The sequence below is a fragment of the Artibeus jamaicensis genome, unplaced genomic scaffold (assembly GCF_021234435.1).
Source record: "Artibeus jamaicensis isolate MK-2021 breed Jamaican fruit bat unplaced genomic scaffold, CSHL_Jam_final contig_729, whole genome shotgun sequence".
Classification (NCBI taxonomy): Eukaryota; Metazoa; Chordata; class Mammalia; order Chiroptera; family Phyllostomidae; genus Artibeus; species Artibeus jamaicensis.
This window is the reverse complement of record NW_026521939.1, coordinates 6,008,153-6,026,883: the sequence shown is the minus strand read 5'-3', so window position 1 is coordinate 6,026,883 and position 18,731 is coordinate 6,008,153. Positions and strand designations below refer to the sequence as shown.

The 18,731-nt window shown below is 40.9% G+C and overlaps 1 protein-coding gene across 2 annotated transcripts in view; it reads left to right on the top strand.

The window, feature by feature from the left end:
* The window catches only part of SNX29 (sorting nexin 29), a 569,005-nt gene that overhangs the window by 20,569 nt on the left and 529,705 nt on the right, over positions 1–18,731 (top strand). For both annotated transcript variants that reach the window (XM_037151196.2, XM_053672144.1), the window contains exons 2-3: positions 50–114; positions 2,151–2,203. In XM_037151196.2, coding sequence (XP_037007091.2) covers positions 50–114; positions 2,151–2,203 — 118 coding nt within the window. The remainder of the gene's footprint in view (positions 1–49; positions 115–2,150; positions 2,204–18,731) is intronic.

Genomic DNA, 18,731 nt, shown 5'->3' with positions numbered 1-18,731 from the left:
ATAGAAAGCTAATGTCAAACAGAACTAATTAAGCCTTATTGCACTTTAGGATCACAGAACAATGACATTAAAAGACAATTTCTGCTGGAGCGACTGCTGGATGCAGTGAAACAGGTAAGAGGAACACTCATGTTTGACCTTGCGATAAAGTAATAGTGTCAGACTTTTCCCCACTTTGTATATGGGAATAGTGAGGCCAATATTTCCCCCCAGAAAATGATAGAGCAGGGAAGGCTGTCAGAGGTAGGGACAGAAGCCTTCTTGTGTCCTGACTTCCTCAAGTCTTCTGGAGGACTGCATCCTTCAGGATGTCCCTTTGAGAAGGGCACTGATGTGGGTTTCAAAGTCTCACTCCCAAGCAGTTGTGTTTTAGGGCAACTTTTATGGGTGCTAAGGTGGTTGGGTTCCCTGTGAGCATAAGAACAGAGATAGGAAGGAACGAACCATGTTCAGGATTGATGGTGTGGATCCTCCAGGTGGGCTCTGATCTGATTGGTTGATGCTATTCTGATGCCTGGCTTTTGACTGGGTGGGAGGTGAGCTTTGACATGAGCTGGCATGTTTTCTTGCCTGCCTATATCAGCCATGCATCATTTATTGTACATTCATCATGTGCTGGGCTCTCTGCTTTATATCCAAATTCTTTACATTTAATCCTTTCCACCACCCTGTGAGATAGTTCCTACAATTATTTCCATTTTACTGCTAAAAAACCAGAAACTCAGAAAGGACCAATAACTTTCATCAGGTGTCAAAGTTAATAAGTAGCAGAGCGAGGATCCAGCTCTGGGAATTCAAGAAGTCATCCCTTTCAGAAGGGATGACTAACAATTTTTTGCTTGTGTATAGGGAGATAAGAGGTAAATACTTTAATAAATGTGTGTGTTAGGTGTTGACTGCGTTAGGGGTTTGGTGAGCTCAGAGACTTTAGCATCAGCCCGAGCCTCCGAGGTGTCCTGATAGGGTGAAACAACACAAGCTCAGGTGTAGCTGGGGTCAAATGCCAGTTTCATTTCTTCCCAGCTGTGTGTGTTTGGACAGCTCATGCAGCCTTTCTGGGCATTCTTCTTTTCTGTAATCTGGTCACTTATCTGCACAGTGAGGTTGAGAGAACTGCATTTGTTAAAGTAGGTAAAGGTCTGACCAGGCCCTGGTCCACTGTAGATTAGGAGCCCACATTATTCATTTCTTCTTTCTTTGCTCCAGAGATGGAAACAATGGCAAGAAGATTAGGAGACAAGTGGAACTACTTTAAGTGTAGCAGTTAAACAAATACTTTGGAGCTTATGCCCAGATCTGCCATTATTATTATTATTATTTTGGGGGACAAAAGTGCTGTATATATATGTCTTTTAAAAATCAACATTGTTTTTGAGATATAGTTTGCATACAATAAAATACACTAATTTTGAATGTGCAGTTCTATAAGTTTTGACAACTGTATCATTTAAATTTTATATGTGGTCTTTTAGTTAGGAAGTTCAGAAATCTTGTAAGCCTGCCACCCACATTGGAGATTCCACATCTTTAAAAGAGAACATGGTTGCACAATATTGTGAATTGAATTGTATAACTAGAAATGATTAAACTGTTAATTTTATGTTTTCTATATTTACAATTTTTAAAAAAAGGAAAATACTTTGCTTTTGTTTGTACCCACCCTGGGTAAATTGTCACTCTGAATAACCAGATGACTTGTTTGAAGTATGATTTATATTGTCATAATTTTCTAGCCAGTCATAACAACTTTGGCCCTGTCAAAAGGGCCTCATCATTGCAGATTTGTGGAAGTTTTTGTTATTGCCTGTTAAGAGCCCCGTGTTATATACATTGCCAGCTGCTGACACATAGAAGTTTCTTAGATAATGTGCGGAAGCTGCGTGCTTCTGTTTTCCTCTTAGTGTTGTTTTCCCCCGTGGTGCACTTCTGTACAAGTGGGACATAAGGACTTCCTTTAAGTGGCAGCTGGAAGGCTGGGATGTCCACCATCTTGTCTTAGGCCGACATCCAGGGCAGGGGACACCCTGACTCAGCAACCCAGAGTTTCTGGCCCTGTGTCCCTGGTGACCCCAAGGCCTGTGTGGGCTGTTTGGTGACATTTGAGTGTCCTATCCCAACAGCTGATCTTAGTGGCTTCTTTTTCCTTGCAGTGCCAGATCCGCTTTGGAGGGAGAAAGGAAATCGCCTCGGATTCTGACAGCAGGTAAATAGTCCGCTCCTAAAACAGTTTACTGTCAAGAGAAAAAAGGTGGCTAGAGATGACCTAGCTTCTATATTCTGCCTCTACAGCCAAGTGGTGCAGTGAGTAAATTTGGGTCATCTGTAGACCGTCTATGCAGTGACTACTCTGAAGTATTTCCAGCTTCCCATAATTTTCATTGGAATCTTTTATAAGGGAATTGCTTGAAATACCTTCTGCAGGCCCTGGCTGGGTAGCTTAGTTGGTAGGAGCATTGTCTCAGTATGCCAAGGTTGCAGGTTCAATCCCTAAGGCACACACAAGAATCAATCAACAAATATATAAATAAGCAAAACAACAAATTGATGTTACTCTCTCTCTCTCAAAATGAATAAAAAAAAGAAATACCTTCTGCATACAGTTATTTTCAGAGAGAATTTATAATGATGAAAACTTAGAAATCTAAATGCTTGAAAATTGGTAAATGATTAATAAAGTATAGTGCATCAATAGAGTGGAATGTTATATAGCCATTAAATTGATGTCTGTGTAGAATTTTTTAAAGCAGAAAATGGATATGTAGAATTAAAAAGTTATATAATTAGTAAAAAATAACAAAATTAGGTTACAAAATTATATGGATGTAGAGTGATTCTAGTTATGTTAACCCTGAGGAGGTTGTAGCTGATCTGAGAGATGCAAACTCTTTTAAATATTGTTACACACATCAGGTGCATAGGTCCAAGGCCATGACTGGCTACATGTTTGTATGTGACTAATGTTAAGACACAATGTTTAAGCAGTTTGGTTGTAACATGTGTCTTGTAAGGGTGTGTGATACATGGGACCTACGCTATAAATTTTTGACCATGACCTCTGCAGGGTTAAACAACTCTGGCAAAAAATGTACCAAAATATGAATACAGGTAATGTTGTAATTAAAAATATTGGAAATCTTTATATTTTCTAATATTTTTCATATTTTATACTGTCGTTAGAGTGCTAAATGGGATTTGGCTGCCTGCTGCCATACACAACCATAAAACAGAGATTGGTGGGGAAGGAAAAGGCTTTTATTAACATGGTGCCCAATTTAGGGGAGGTGGGAGCTCCCCAGCTCCAGGCCTTTGTCTTGTGTAAAACACAGAAATTCCCATGTTCCCAAAAAGACTGAAGTCCAAACCGATGCCCAGAGATCGCCTCCATTCTTATCTGCCCTTGTGGAGTCCAAGGATGGATCTCCATCTCTCCAGCTCCAGGCTCTCTGTCTGGAGCACACACTTGGGAGGCCTGTGTCTCCATTGCCCCCCTGCAGCTTCCTCCTCTCCCTAGTCTGGGTTGCTCTGTCAAACCCCTGTAGCTGGTCATGCGAGGGGCTCAGTCCACCAGGCCCCCAGAGTCCAGGGTTGCTTGTGCCCTTGGGGCTGGCAAACTTGCCCAGCCTGAGTGTCTGTGGGATGTTCTCAGTGCAAGAGAACGGGAGCTGTCCAGGACCTGTGCCAAGTGGCATGGGGCCACAGTGTCCTGTCTGAGCCTGCTGCTGGCGAGGTGTGTGTCCTGCACAAGCCTGTTTCAGACTGTGAAAGCAGGGCAAGGCAAGAGCCATTAGTGGGGCATGGTGTCCTGCGGGCCCATTGCTGGTGGGGCACCTGTCTTGTGAGTGGGCCTCAGCCTCCGTGGGCTGGCTCCTGACCAGGTAAGTGAGGGGAATGCCAAAAGGGTATCCAAGCAGGGCCTGGGGCAAAGGGCAAAGAAGAGAGAGGGAGCTGCTGCGCACCCACCTTTTAAAATCTTTCCCTGCAAATCCTACATGCTGTGTGAGTGTCCCACTTTCTAGCCAGTTTGGGCAAATGTTCACCACGTGTGTCGGCTTACAGTGTCCCAGCCTCTCCTCTGGCCATCATGATCCAGAATGAGGTGAAAGGGTTTTACATGTGCATCGTGACCTTTCAGCCCCCAAAGCCTGTGCAGGTTCTGGGCAAGAGGTGTCAGGAGTGTTAGTTGTTTACTGTTGCCTTGGGGCTATGGTATCATGCTCCAGCTCCAGGGCTGCCTTTGGCCCTTTCCAGCCCCTCTCAGGGGTCCCTCCCTTCTTAGGAGCAGGGCAGGCTATTTCTTCAATTCTCTGCCTTGGGGTTTCCTCCGGCCCCTCCCTTCTCCAGGGGGGTGCAACCTCTCACTCTGGGATTTCTCCCCACCTCCCAGTGATCCGGCTAGACCCCCCTGTTACACTGTGATTATGTATTTCTTTTATAATTTAGTAAAGTCCTAAAAATTGCTGTTTGCCTTCATGACCCACAAAAGGCTGACATTATTGCATAAGCTTATAACATTGATCAGGGCTCGACACAAAGATTTTGGCAAAGGTGACAGACCCACAGACATTTGTTGGAAATGCTTTGTGAAGTCATTCAGAGCTGATTCATGCCCTGCAGTGGTGAGGCCAGGAGACATCTTCCTGCAGGGGAAGGGAAGAGAAGGGAAGGAAACTCACTTGCTCAGACCTCATCTCGTTCTGGAGACTTTCCACAGCCCACACCCTCTCACCATTACCCACCTAGCGGAGCCAGTTCCCTTCTCTGTCCTTTCACACCCTCGTTCTTCTGTGACACTTTGCCAGCCATGAACACAGCGTGTAGTACTACTTGCTAATGGAGCTGTGGGAACTACCTGAAATTGGGACAGATTTAAAATGGTACCAACTCCCTTACACTTCTATTCCTCTTTGTTTTTCTCCATCACGCTTATTACCAACTAACACTCTGTACATTATGCTTTTTTATTTTGTTTATTTCTGCCTCATATGCCATAATATCAGCTCTGTGTGGGTAGCGATATTATGCTATCTTGTTCACTGATGTATACCCAGCCTCCAGAAGCATCTAGAAGGTGCTCAGTAAAGACCGATGGTCTGGTTGACTGTGTACAGTGTGTTGTACCATAGTCAAGCGTTTCAACAGCCATGCCACCACTAGGCTTGTGGGCTTTGCGGGCAGTGCAGCTTCTTCATTTTATTACTTCTCAGTGTTTTGCACATTTTGTGCCTGCCACACATTAGGTTCTCAGTATATGTGTGTGGCATTGATCATTAGGCTGATTTATTGTTTCATTTCTTTTGGGAGGCTGTTGATATGCCCTGGGCAGGCTGGCATGAGAGTGCATGAGCTCTCAAGATCTGGCTGTGAATCCTGGCTCTTCCTTTTTCAGCTGTGTCATTTGCCTTACCTCTCTGAGCGCAAGAATTAGGTCTGTTGTGGTACTGTGATTTATAAGAAAGACATACTGTATTTTTCGGACTATAAGATGCACCCTCCAAATTTGGGAGGAAAGGGGTGTGTGTCTTGTAGTTTGAATGTAGCTTACCTGGCTTGCTCTGGGTGGGGTGGCAGTGGTGGAGCGGGGTCATAGGTTATTAAATATTTTACCACATTTTTTGCTTCAAAAATTTTTTTTCTATTTTCCGCCTCTAAAACCTAGGTCTTATGGTCCAGTGCGTCTTACAGTCCTAAAAATACGGTGCATTTGTTTTTTGTTCCCATTTCTGGCACTGAGCTCCTAAAACTCCTGGTATTTTCAAGGTGATGATATCCATAAAAGTGTTTTTTGTTATGTCAAGTGAATCTTGGAAGGCACCAAGGTTAGGAGCTGGTTGCCGAGAGAAACCCCCACCTCTGGGGAGGGGAGAGGGGCTGGAGATTGAGTTCAGTTGCCAGTGGCCACTGGTTCAGTCAGTGCCGCCTGTGTAATGAAGCCTCCACAAAACCGCGAAAGGACAGGGTCTGTAGAGCTTCTGGGCTGGTGAACACGCGGAGGTGCTGGGAGAGTGGCCCTCTCTTTAGAGAGCGGGATAGCTCCGCACCTTTCCCACATCTTTCCTCATCTGATTTTCTTCCACCTGGCTGTTCCTGAGTTATAGCCTTTAAACATTAAATCTCTTTTATTTTATCCTCACCCGGGGACATTTTTTTCATTGCTTTTTAGAGAGAGGAAGGAGGGGAGAGAGAGAACATCGATGTGAGAAGGAAGCATTGATTGGTTGCCTCTTGTATGTGCCCCAACGGGGGGATTGAACCCACAGCCTAGGTGTGCGCCCTGACTGGGGATTGAATTCATGACCTTTTAGTCCACGGGATGATGATCCAACCAGCTTAGTCACACTGGCCAGGGCCTGCGTGATGTCCTTTTTTGGTAAACTGGTAATCTAGTAAGTAAAATGCTTCTCTGAGTTCTTTGAGCCACTCTACCGAATTAATGGAGACTAACAGGAGCTAATGGAACCTCTGAGATATATAGCTGGTTAGTCAGGAGCATAGGTGACAACCTGGAGTTGCAGCTGTCGCCTGAAGTTGGCGGCTGGTGCAGTCTTGTAGGACTGAGACCTTAAGCTGTGGGATCTGATGCTGTCTCCAGGTAGATAGTATCAGAATTGAATTGAATTGTAGGACACCCAGCTGGCGTTGGAGAATTGCCTGGTGATGTGGGGGAAACCCACACATTGGTGTCTACCTAGTCAGTTGTGAGGATGAAGTCACGTACTGCATGTAAAAATGGCAGGCTTGTAGAAATGTTAGTTTCATTTTGTATAAAGAGGTCCTTGCTCCTCAGGGAGGAAGTCTGACCGGGACACTTGTTACTCAGCCCGTGACACCTGCCCATGCAGGTGGTAGACTGCAGTAGAATGGAAGGGCGCAAATGAATTAGTGAGTCTTGTTACTGTTCTGTTTTTGCTCTCAAAGGGACGACTGGATATGGAGGATTCCTTTCCAAGTAACTGGGCATAGTTCTCAGTCCCATTTGGAAAATGGAACTTCTTGTATGTGTCTCTTCTTACATCATTCTCCTCCAGGAATCTAAGCCTTATGTTCACTAAGAAGTAACAGATAATTGGAAGAGATTTTTCTTAAAAGGCCAGGTGTTATTTTTTAATACATTTCACATTTATTTACTGTCTTAGGAAAAGTTTTAGGCAAGAATGTGACGTGCTGGCTGGTGATTGCAGGTAGAAAGTTCGGCTGGTCGGATGAACATCAGTAGGAACCGTTGAAAGGATGGTACACTGGTATATCTGCCAGGGCTCTTTGGTAAAAAGCGATAGAAATCTGTTCCAGTTGAGGATATTGTGATCCTATGGAATTGATAGCAGGCTAGATTTGGGAGACAGGAAGAAGTTGAGGCAGCTTTGGAAGATTCATAAGCTGCAAATAAGAGCCCAGAAAAGGTCTCCTAGCAGGAATGGTGATACAATTAAGGCCCCACTAGTGGAGTGAGCACTAGTTGTTTCCTGGTTCTCTCTCTTTCTGTTCAAGATTGACCTTTCAGGGAGAAAGCACCTGATTGTTCAGTCTCAGGTCACTTGGCCACCTCCTGGCCACCAGCAGGATTTGGCTGAAGGAGTTTCCTGGGAGCCCAGTGGCTTGTGTAGTGCAAAGAGTTTATTTGGGTTCACTATCCCATCAAAATAGTAGACAGGGAGTAAGAAACAAACCTTCAAAATGACAGCTGGGTGCTGTTATGAAGGTGGAATAAATACAGGGTGGCCAAAATTCCCAGCAGTTGTCCCCGTCACTGCTGTATGGTAATGATATTCTTTCTGGTGACAGCATTGTCTGGTTTGAAAATGCTGACATCTGTGTCATCCATCTCATTTGATCCTCGAAAGGACCCCAGGAGAATAAGAGGGGGATAAATTTTTTACTTGCACAGGCATAAAAGCTTGGGGGCTGGTCATTTGTGCAGCATGTATTTACCGTCTCTTAAGTGCCAGTGTTGGGGGCACAGTCAGGTTGCATGGCTGTTGGGCAGTTGAATGGTACTGGAGCATGGACTTTGTATTTCCAGTGTGGTCTTCACTCACTGATGCTACATCCCCTTGTTTTTCTAGCAGAGTTTTACAAATGGAGAGATTTGTATCACTGCAGATACTAAACATTATTTTAAGTGTTAGAAGTCGTGGCATTAAGTTCCTTTCAATTGCCTAGTGGCTTAGTTATTTTCCTTTAAATTCTTTTTATGTCTCACTTATTTTGGGGGAAAGACTTGGTTTGGTGTTAATAATGTTAAGTTGAATGAAATGAAATTGCCAGTATTTGACTGTTTTTGACCTGTAAAATTTACGGTACCGTACAGTTCAAAATGATACCCTCTAGCAGCCCCTTCTCCCCTTTAGACAGAGGCAGGTTTCAGGCTCAGTCTTCTTTTCAGGGCTGCTCTGTTTAGAGCCCATCATGCTGGCTTTCCATTGGCGACAGCGATAGAGTTTTCCCTTCTAAAACAAGCCTAAGAGAAAAAGGTGAGTCAAATTCAAGACAAGAAACTAAGAGTGCATATCCTGAGATGTGACGAAAGTGGCGGGGGTGTCTGTGGCTGAAGTTTGGGAGAGTGCTGGCCAGACTGAAGTTGTTGTTTGGTTTTGGGGCCTGCTTAATGCACAGTGTTTTTCAGTGCAAAACCAAAATGCAAAGTGCGAGTGAGTGTAAGTGCACACACGTGCATGGGAGAAAGATTTGTTTCATACGGCGAGATTACGGGCAAGATGCAACAGCCCTGACTCGAAGTGTAAAACAACAATTACACGAAGTGACAGGACAGGCGGGGCTTGTTTTTTCCTGTCAGATGTTACCCTTAGAAACCTTATCGGAAGGAAGTGGTGGCAGTCACTGGGCTCCATCATGGATGTTGGTCCTCATCCTTTTCTCGTGGTGGTGTTTCCTGCTCTGTTTTCCCCAAGAACAAAGGCCCATTCTTGTGCTTCACTAAATTATTCCACATTCTGTCAGTCAGACATGGCCTGTGGAGAGGCCGTGACATATCTTTTGATATAGTGGTCCAAGAACTCAGCAGGTTCTGCAAGTGACCTAAAAGACTAGATACATTACTGTTCCACAGAGCATCTTCTTCCCATGTGGAATTACAAAACATAACCTGGAAGTTTTTCTTTGGAATTATGAGTAGCAACCCAAATCGTGGGATAGCAGAATGATTGTTTCAGACTTTGAATCCTCATGTTGCCAGTTCTGGGTTGTGTTGGATGCGGGCAAGATTCTGACCTTGTGCCTCAGTGTCCTCATCTGTTAACAGGGATAGTGGAAGTAACATTCACTTCCTAGAGTTGTTGTTACTTTATGGGAAGCCCTTAGAACAGTGCCTCACAGGTAGTAAGTGTCCAGATATTGTTAGCTGTGGTTGTTGTCATTATAATTTTATGTCCGGGGTCTTGGCGCCTGGTGAGTATTCTCTGTACACTGGATTTCTTTGCCGTAATGGGTGGCAATGAGTTGGCTTTGTGTATTTCTGTCAGAACAGTTAGAAATTATAAATTTTTTGTGATCTTTTCATTTGACTATGTCTGAAGAAATCAGAGAAGAGCATTTTTCTCCTTTACAAGGCTTCTAGGGAAGAGTGGGAGGAGTGATTTGTTTTGGTAATTTTTCTGTACCTGTTGAGGAATTAGAAACATTTTTGAACTTTTTAGGAAGATGAAAAAAAACAAAGTCAGCTGCCCTTTTCTATTCCCTAATGTTATTCTTAGGGTGGTGGAAAACTGTCACATGTATTCCTCTGGACTCTGATGAGACCAAATGGCTTTTTCAGGCATTCCTTTTCCTCTTTTGAATGTCTCTGGATCTTCATCATGTGATTTTTATCTTCAGTTTGTCACAAGTTCCTTACCAGCCTCTTATTAGTTTGAGGCGTTGACTAGATATTCTAATTTTTCAAGCCTGGCAAAAAATTCTGAATTTCATTAATTAGATTCATTATTACCCCACCTTGAGTACTTTATTTCTACTTCGAGGCTCTATAGTAGATAATTCCACATTGCATCTTCTTTTACTTTACTATATTCATCAAATAAATTGATTTTGGGGGGGGGAAAGAGTATTTTTAGCAATTAGGAAGCTCTAGGGCACTTAGCAAGTCTGAGCACATTTCCATGTCTGAATTTTAATACATATATACATATATTGTTGATATTGATAGTTGCTGAGAGCAGTGCTTGGCCCATAGGAAATGACGCGTCAGCACTGCCATCATCACCATCCTGACAGCGGAGAAAGGCCGGGAACGTGAAGTATGAGCTTTGGTGTCAGACATACTTATCTATAGCCCACGCGGCCACAAGTCACCAATTGCCAGATGTGTAATTTTGGACTCAGCTTATCTAGATCTCTGTTACACCATCTGGAAAATCAGATGATGATCATGTTGCCCATTTCCTACTGAGGATTAGATGTAATAATGTTTGCTTGGCATACCCAGTAAGAACTTAATAAACTCAATTTGTTTCCTTTCTTTGTATAGATATACCAGTGTTTGGATAATTTGGAAAGTAAAGGCTAGAACGATTGCTCATTAATTCCTCCATTCAACAGATATTTATTTATAGATCACTGTGTTGCCATTGGGATGCAAACTGGATGAGATGGTTGCTGTCTTTAAGGAACTAAAAAATTGAATCAGGGAGATAGATGTGTAAATTGTGGCAAGTCATGGTGGCCTATAGTAATAATTACAAAGTCCAGACGCGAGAGGTGTGCACTGGATCTTTAGTGGTCAAATGGGTAGGATGGGAATTCCAAGAGGTGGGAATAGCAAATGTGAAGGTGCAGGGATATACAAGCAAGTGGCGGGCTCATAGGTGATGTGACTTACGTGTTGTGGGCTGGGATGGAAAGTCAGGAATTTTGATGTGGTCGTGTGAGGGGGCGAGCCGTGTTTGCCTGTGCCTTCACTGTGACTGGAAGTCTGGTGTTTGTTTCTGAAACTATGGCTGTTTGTATACCATTTTCACAATTTTGCTATTTCTGTATACACTCTGAGCCAGAGACTGGCTTGAGGTAGAATTTCTAGGCCCTGTCTACTCTGGTCTTGTCATAGTTAATACCATCAGTGAAATCAAAGACTGCTGGCTGGTTGCATTATTTCCTGTGCACATTGAAATGATTAACATAAAAATTGTTCATCTCTGTTCCCCCTTAAATTGTGTCATGTACTATATACATATAGCAGAACGTGGTATGAGTAAGTATGAAACGAAGATAAATAATGACATAACTTTACTTTTCAGGAGGCTGGCTTCGGCTCAGGACCCCAGGGGATTGGGTGGGGAGGAGCTGGAGTCGGGAGGACAGTGAGAGGTGGCTCTGTGCAGTGGACAGCTGAGTCGAAGTGGTTGTACTGGGGGAAGAGACGGAAGGGTCGAGAAGCCTTAGGACTGAGCCTTGATAAGATTGAGTGACTGATGGACATGGGGAATGGGGCATAAATGCTCTGGCTCTTTGTGTGACTGAAATCAGGACAAATGCATGTTCTTTTCTTTTTATTTTTTTTACAGCAAGCTTTTGGTGTGCAGTTTCTTTCTCTTAGTCTGTGGGCTCTGGTCAAACTTGGAGATTAAGTCTGTTGGCCACCGACTTAATGTCATTTTTATGTGTCCTCATTTCTCATTTATTCACTCCTGCATCTAGGGGCTCTTGTGTTCTCTGTTCTTTTTTTCCTCTTGATTTACGAGCTTCTTCAGGAGATTTCTTCTCAGCTGCCATCTTTTGCTCTTGATTGAAGCTTCTCATCTGACAACACAGTTCCAAGCAATATTTGCATCCAACCAAGAGTTGGAGGTCTGTCTACCCCGCAGAATGCAGTTGTTGTATTTCTATTAATAACTTTTGGAAATGACCAAATATTGTGATTTAACCCATTTAAAAATGACTATTTTTCTAGTTTCTGGTTCCTCTGGTAAAAACATTCATTTGATTTCTTTTACATGCCTGTAGGCCATCCTCAGATCTTCATGCTTACAGTATCTTGAAAATTACTGCCTTGTGAGTTTTCACAATTACCAAGTTTGCCTTTCTTTGTCTAATTCTTTTCTTGGCCTTTTTATTCTCTAGCATATGTTTTTCTTTCTCTCATTGGATAACTTAAGTTAATGATGGAAAATTATTTGCTTAATGTTTTTTCTTCCACATTCATATAATCTTTCATAAATAAAATATGCATATGTATATACACATAGGTTTATTGCCATTGTTTTATAAAAACTGAATTTTATATGTGTATACTGCATCTGTATTGTCTCTCTTAGCATTATTGTCAAAATCTTTCCAAGTAATAGTTCTTTTTTAAAAGGCTGCATTATATTGCTTGCACGATGCAGATGTACAATTGCTTATGAAGTAATACTGCCTTCGTGTCCAATTTTTATTACTATGGACAGTGAACCAATAGACATCTTTGAGCATCTTTTTTCCTTCTCTTTGTTGTAAAGGGAGAGGAAGGGAGGGAGAAAGAAAGGGAGAGAAACATTGATATGAGAGAGAAACATTGATTGTATGCCTTCCATATGTGCCCTGACCAGGTCCAAAACTTACAACTCAGGCATGTGCTCTAACTGGGCGTGGAACAACAGCCTTTTGTTTTGCAGGACAATACCCAACCTAGTGAGCCACACCAGCTAGGGCACATCTTTTCTTGTGTACCTAGGACTTTATTTCTTTAGCTTAGATTTACAGTAAGTTGGGTCCCTTTGTCAAAGAGAATATGTGTTTATTTTTGATAGTTGTGGTCAGGTGTTTTTCTAAAAATTTCTACCAGCAGTGCAGGAGCGTACCCCTTTCTTTCTTGCTTAAAAGTTTTGAGTATTGTTTTGAGGTTTTGTCAGTCTGATGGGTGAAAAGTGGTGGCTCACTGTCACTTTAGTTTGTATTTCCTTGATTGCTAATGAATTTCAGTTATCTATTAAAAAAGTGTTTGTTGATTATTAGGTTTTACAGTTTTGTGCACAGCCTTTTCATATTATTTTCCCAATTCTTATTGGATTATTTGTCCCCTTGTCAATTTGTGAGAGCTCTTTGTATATTATAGTAATTGATTAACCTTTTGTCTGCTTTCTGCACTGTAACTTTTTCAAAATTTGTTTTGTCCATTGCCTTTGCAAGCACAGATACTCTTATCTATTATAATACTAGATTTAAAAATCTTTACGTGGAGGAACAGGGACTTTCGGTCAAGATGGCGGTGTAAGCAGACATGGCTCATCTCCTTGGACAACCACATCAAAATTATGATTAAGCCATAGAAGAGTCATCACTCAGAAAAGTCAGAAATCGAGTTGAATGGAAGTCTGATGACTACAGAGTTAAACCACATCCATCCTGGTAGGAGGAGGGGAGATGTGGAACAGGATGCACTAAAGGAGTGCATCCTCTTCAAACCATTATTATGTGAATGTTAAAGGGACTTACTTAAGAAAAAGAAGATCAAAGCTATGAACAATAAAATGGCAATAAATACATACCTATCAACAATTGAATCTAAAAAGCAAACTAAGCAAACAAGAAAAGAGAGACAGGATCATGGATACAGAAAGCATTTTGATGGTTGCCAGACTGGGGGGTGGAGAATGGGTGAAGAGGTGAGGGGATTAAGAAGTACAAGTAAGTAGTTATAGCATAGCCATGTGGATGTAAAGTACAGTACAGGAAATGGAGTAGCTGAACAACTTATATGCATGACCCATGGACATGAACAGTGGTGTGGGGACTGCCTGAGGGAGTGTGTGTAGGGGGAGCTGGGTGGAGGGGACAAAGGGAGAAAAATTGGGACAACTGTAATAGCATAATCAATAAAATATAATTTTAAAAATTGGAAAAATTTTTTTACATGCTTAAGTGTTTTTTAACTGATAATACCTATTGACCAGTTTCTGGGTTTTCATTATTTTAAGATTTTCCCTAACATGAGAGTATGCATATGGTCTTTAAAATTTTCTTATAAATTTTTATTGTTTGCAGATAATCCTTTAATCCAGTTGGAATTTATTGTTTTTCTGGTCTGTGGCAGCGGTCCCCAATATTTTTGGCACCAGGGACTAGTTCATGGAAGACAGTTCTTCCGTGGTCCAGAAGGGGTGCTAGATGGCTTTATAGCCTGCCACCAGATGCAGCTTGCTTGTCACTTGCCACTCACTGCTAGGGTTTTGATATGAGTCTGCAAGCAGTTGTTTATGGTCTCTGTGCAGTCAAACCCCTCTGCTAACAATAATCTGTATTTGTAGCCGCTCCCCAGTGGTAGCTTCACTGCCTCAGCTCCACCTCAGATCACCAGGCAGTAGATTCTTGTAAGGAGCTTGCAGCCTAGATCCCTTGTATGCACAGTTCACTGTAGGGTTTGTGCTCCTATGAGAATTTAATGCTGCCCCTGATCTGCAGGAGGTGCAGCTCAGGTGATAATGGGAGCGATGGGAAATAGCTGTACAGATAGATGAAGCTTTGGTTGCTCACTGGCTGCTTACCTCCTGTTGGGCGGCCCGGTTCCTAATAGGCCACTAACCTGTACTGGTCCATGGCCCAGGAGTTGGGGACCCCTGGTGTATGTGATAAGTCTAGGATTGAGTTTTAGTTTCTTTGAGGTGGTTGCCATCTTTCTCACATATCTTTTTGGTCCTTTATCTCTGGGATGCAATTTACTTTCATTCCCCTCACTAGCACAGAGAGAGATGATGCTGAGGGCCAAAGCACATAGGACTGATTGAGAGCACTGTGTTGATTTGATTCTCTGGTCCTAGGACCCCTGGTATAGCGAGGAGTGAGAGGCCCTGCACGCTGGTGCTGTCATACTGAGGGTGAGACAGATGCACGGCCTCAGCTGTGATCACCCTTGTTCTGGAAGAGTGTGCCTGAATTTTCAGGGATGTTTAAGTCCACCCACATCATAGCAGATGTACAAGTAATTGAGAGGACATACCCTTTATGTTACTTTTAGCTTGCTTAAAAAATCTGTCTATCTATGGCATCTTTATGTATAGTTAAGAAAGAAAAACCAGTGTCAGGTTTAATTGTGTAATTTCATTAATTATGAGGCAGATCTGAATTTCAGAGATGTAAAATGTGGGGAGAAAAGGTGCTTCTTTGGGTTGATTAAGGATGGAATTTTATTCTTTTAAAATTTCCATATAATATTTTGTAGTGTGGAGGTGCTGTAACTCACTGTTCTCCTGGTAATGAATGTTCTGGTTGTTTCCAGTTTTGTTTTTGCTTTTGCTGTTGTAAATAATGCTGCAGTAAAAATATTGGTGTATACATATATTCTTGCCTACCAGTGCTTTTATGTTTGATTGTTTATTTAAACTTTTAATTTTTAGATAATTGTAGATTCACATGCAGTTATAAGAAATAATATAGGAAGATTCCATTTACTCTGTACCCAGTTCCCTACAATGTAACGTCCTCTAAAACTCTAGCCCAGTATTTAAATTTTCCCTAGTTTTACTTATTCTTGTTTGTGTATGTGTATTTAATTCAGTGCCATTTTATCAGGGTGTAGGTTCACTGTCCACCAGCACAGTCAAGACACAGCATAGTTTCATCCCCACAGCACGCTTTCTGTTGTGCTTTTGTAACCATGCCTACCACACCTCTGTTCTCTCCCTCCTCATCCCTAACTCCTGGCTATCACCAGTCTGTTCTTCATTTGTATAATTCTGCCATTTCAAGAATGTTATGTAAATGGAACCATACAGTGTGTAGCCCTTTTGGAACTGGCTTCCCCCCTTCTCAGCGTAATTGCCGTGAGATCCATCCCGGCTGTTGCATGTGTCAATAGTGTGCTCCTTTTCACTGCTGAGTAGCATTTCATGGTGTGGGTACACTGTTGTCTGTTCATTAAGTCGCTGAGGGACATCTGGCTTGTTTTCAGTTTTTGGTTATTGTAAATAATGCTGCTGTAAACATTCATATACAAGTTTTTTTTTAATGTGAACTTAAGTTTTCATTTTTTTGAGATAAGTACCGAGGAGTGCAATTGCTGGCTTGTACAATATTTGAATATTTAGTTTTATAAGAAACTGACAAACTGTTTTCTAGACTGGCTCTACCATTTACATACCCATCAGAATGTGAGGGACCCAGTTTCTCTGCACTCTTGACAACATTTGATATTGTCATAATTTTCTATTTTAGCCATTTTTATAGGAGTGTAGGCATATCTCACTGTAATTTTAATTTGCATTTCCCTAATGGATAATGATGATATTGAACATACTTCACATGCTAGTTTGTGCATCCCCTTTGGTGAAATATCTGGTTTTTGCTCATTTTCTAATTAGCGGTGCTTTTGTGTTTATAGGATAAATTTCTAGAAGTAGGAATGCATGCTTGGCCAAAGAGTTTATTTAAAAAATTGTATTTCATGATTTTTTGCAGAAAGATATGACAATTCATATTTGTGTTCCTATCAACAGTATTTAAACATACTCTTGCTAGATTGTGGTTTTAAAAATGATTGCTCTAAGTTGGTATTTTAGTATTGTGACAATTTTCTTGGCCATTAGTGAGATTGAGTATCTTTTCATGTTTATTAGCCAACTGCATTTCCTTCTTCTGTACTTTGTTTGTTCATCTTTAATTAAAAAATTTTTTTGAGTTTCTTGGTTTTTTTAAAAAAGACTATTTAATTTTAGAGAGAGGAAGGGAGGAAGCAAGAGGGAGAGAAATATGTGAAAGATACATTGATAGGTTGCCCCTCACACATCCCCAACTGGGAACCCAGCCACAACCCAGGCATGTTCCCTCTCCGGGAATTGAACTGGTGACCCCTTGGTTAGCAGGCTGATGCTCAGTCTACTGAGCCACACCAGCCAGGGCTTGTTTCTTGTTTTTTTCTTACCCACTTGTAGAAATCCCTTCATGTACTATAGCTATTAATCCTTTTTCAGTTATATGTGCTGTAAACATGTCCTCCAGTCTCCATTTATTGTTATACTATATTTATGGTGTCTTTTGCTGTGTAGAAATTTGAAAACTTTTTATGTAGTTAATTCTATGAATCTTTATAAAATTTTGGCTGTAGAGTATCCTGTCCTGTGATTCTTCTGTATTTTTCTCTATTATTTTTACAGTTTATTGTTTTATATTTCTATTTTTCTTTGATGCAGACCCGCCTGCAATCTAATTCTGTCTGTGCTTTGAAATAGCAATTTACTCTTATTTTCTTTCAGTCTGACAGCTACTAGTGTCAGTGCTCCTGGTTAAATAGCTCACTCTTGCTCATTTGAGTAGAGGTCCTACCATTATCACATATAAAGTATTTTCACATTTATTTGGATTTTTGGGATCTCTGTACTGCTCCATCAGTTTTTTTATCCCTGTACCCAAAGCCACACTGTCAAGTCCTTGTGATTACTATTGAGATCATATTAAATTTATAAATTAATTTGGGAATAATTGACATTTTAATTTTAATTTTCCCATTCAGGAAAATGGTTTTCCCATTTGTTTTGATCTTTAGCAACATATTATGGTTTTCTTCATATAAGGCTTGTATCTTCCTTGCCAAAAATATGATTTATTTTACTTTTTTTCCTACTGTTGTAGACTCTCTCCTATTTCATCTACTTAAAAAATCAACTTTCAGTGTTATAGTTTGTTTTATTCAATATTTTTTATCTGTGGGTTAGAAACACTTTTATAACTTTTTGTAGATGGCTTTTTTTTTTCACTTACCATTATAATCTAAGCTTTAAAATATGCTACTGCAGCCCTAGCCAGTGTGGCTCAGTTGATTGGGCATCGTCCTGCACACCAAAGGGGCATGTATGGAAGGCAGCCAGTTGATATTTTCTCCCATCCCTTCTCTTTCTAAAATTAAAAAAAACAACAACAACATACCACTATTTCAAGTTCCCTATAAACATTTTAAATTGTTGTATGGTTTTTTCCTCACCATAACTTTAAACCATTTTTCTTCATTCTTCATCGATAGCTCAAGATAGCAGTATTTCTGTTTCTTGAGAAATGAATTCTTTTTAAATATTTGCGTTAGAAAAAAAGCTACTTTCAAAAAGGCATAGAGGTAAGAAAGATAGCACTAGTGATTCTTTTACTGAGTGGCTTTTAATCTTTTCACATAATTTTTTCAGAATTTTTTTAGCACAGTTGAGAACATAAGTACAGTTTCATTTCATGCAAAATTTTAATTATATTATAAACATTTGGCTTATAAGTTTTTGATAAGTAATTTGAAGGGCTAAATAGTATTATTACATGCTGTGCTATTGGTTGTTTAACTAGTTTCCCATGTGTTAAATATCTAGATACTTTTAAACTTTCCACCAATATAAATAGTGTTGCTTTAAATATCCTTATTGGGTTGGCCAAAAAGTCTGTTACGTTTTTTTCCGTAAGATGGCTCTAGTAGTGCTTAGTTGTCTTTAATTTCATTCCAAACAGTTTTGTTGGATTGTATTGTGACAGCTATCAGATAAGTGTGCATTAAAAAAAACTTATCAAAATTTTTGTGTAGCCATTTTAATATTGAAGATAGAAGATATGCGTCATTTTCAGTGTATTATGCTTTATTATTTCAAGAAAGGTAAAGACACAACTGGAATGCAAACAAAGATTAGTGCAGTGTGTGGAGAAGGTGCTGTGATAGATTGAACATGTCAAAAGTGGTTTGTGAAGTTTCTCGGTACTACTGACATTTTGGTCAAATAATTCTTTGCTGTGGGGCTGTCCTAGGCATTGGAAGATGTTTAGCAGCACCTCTGGCCTCTATC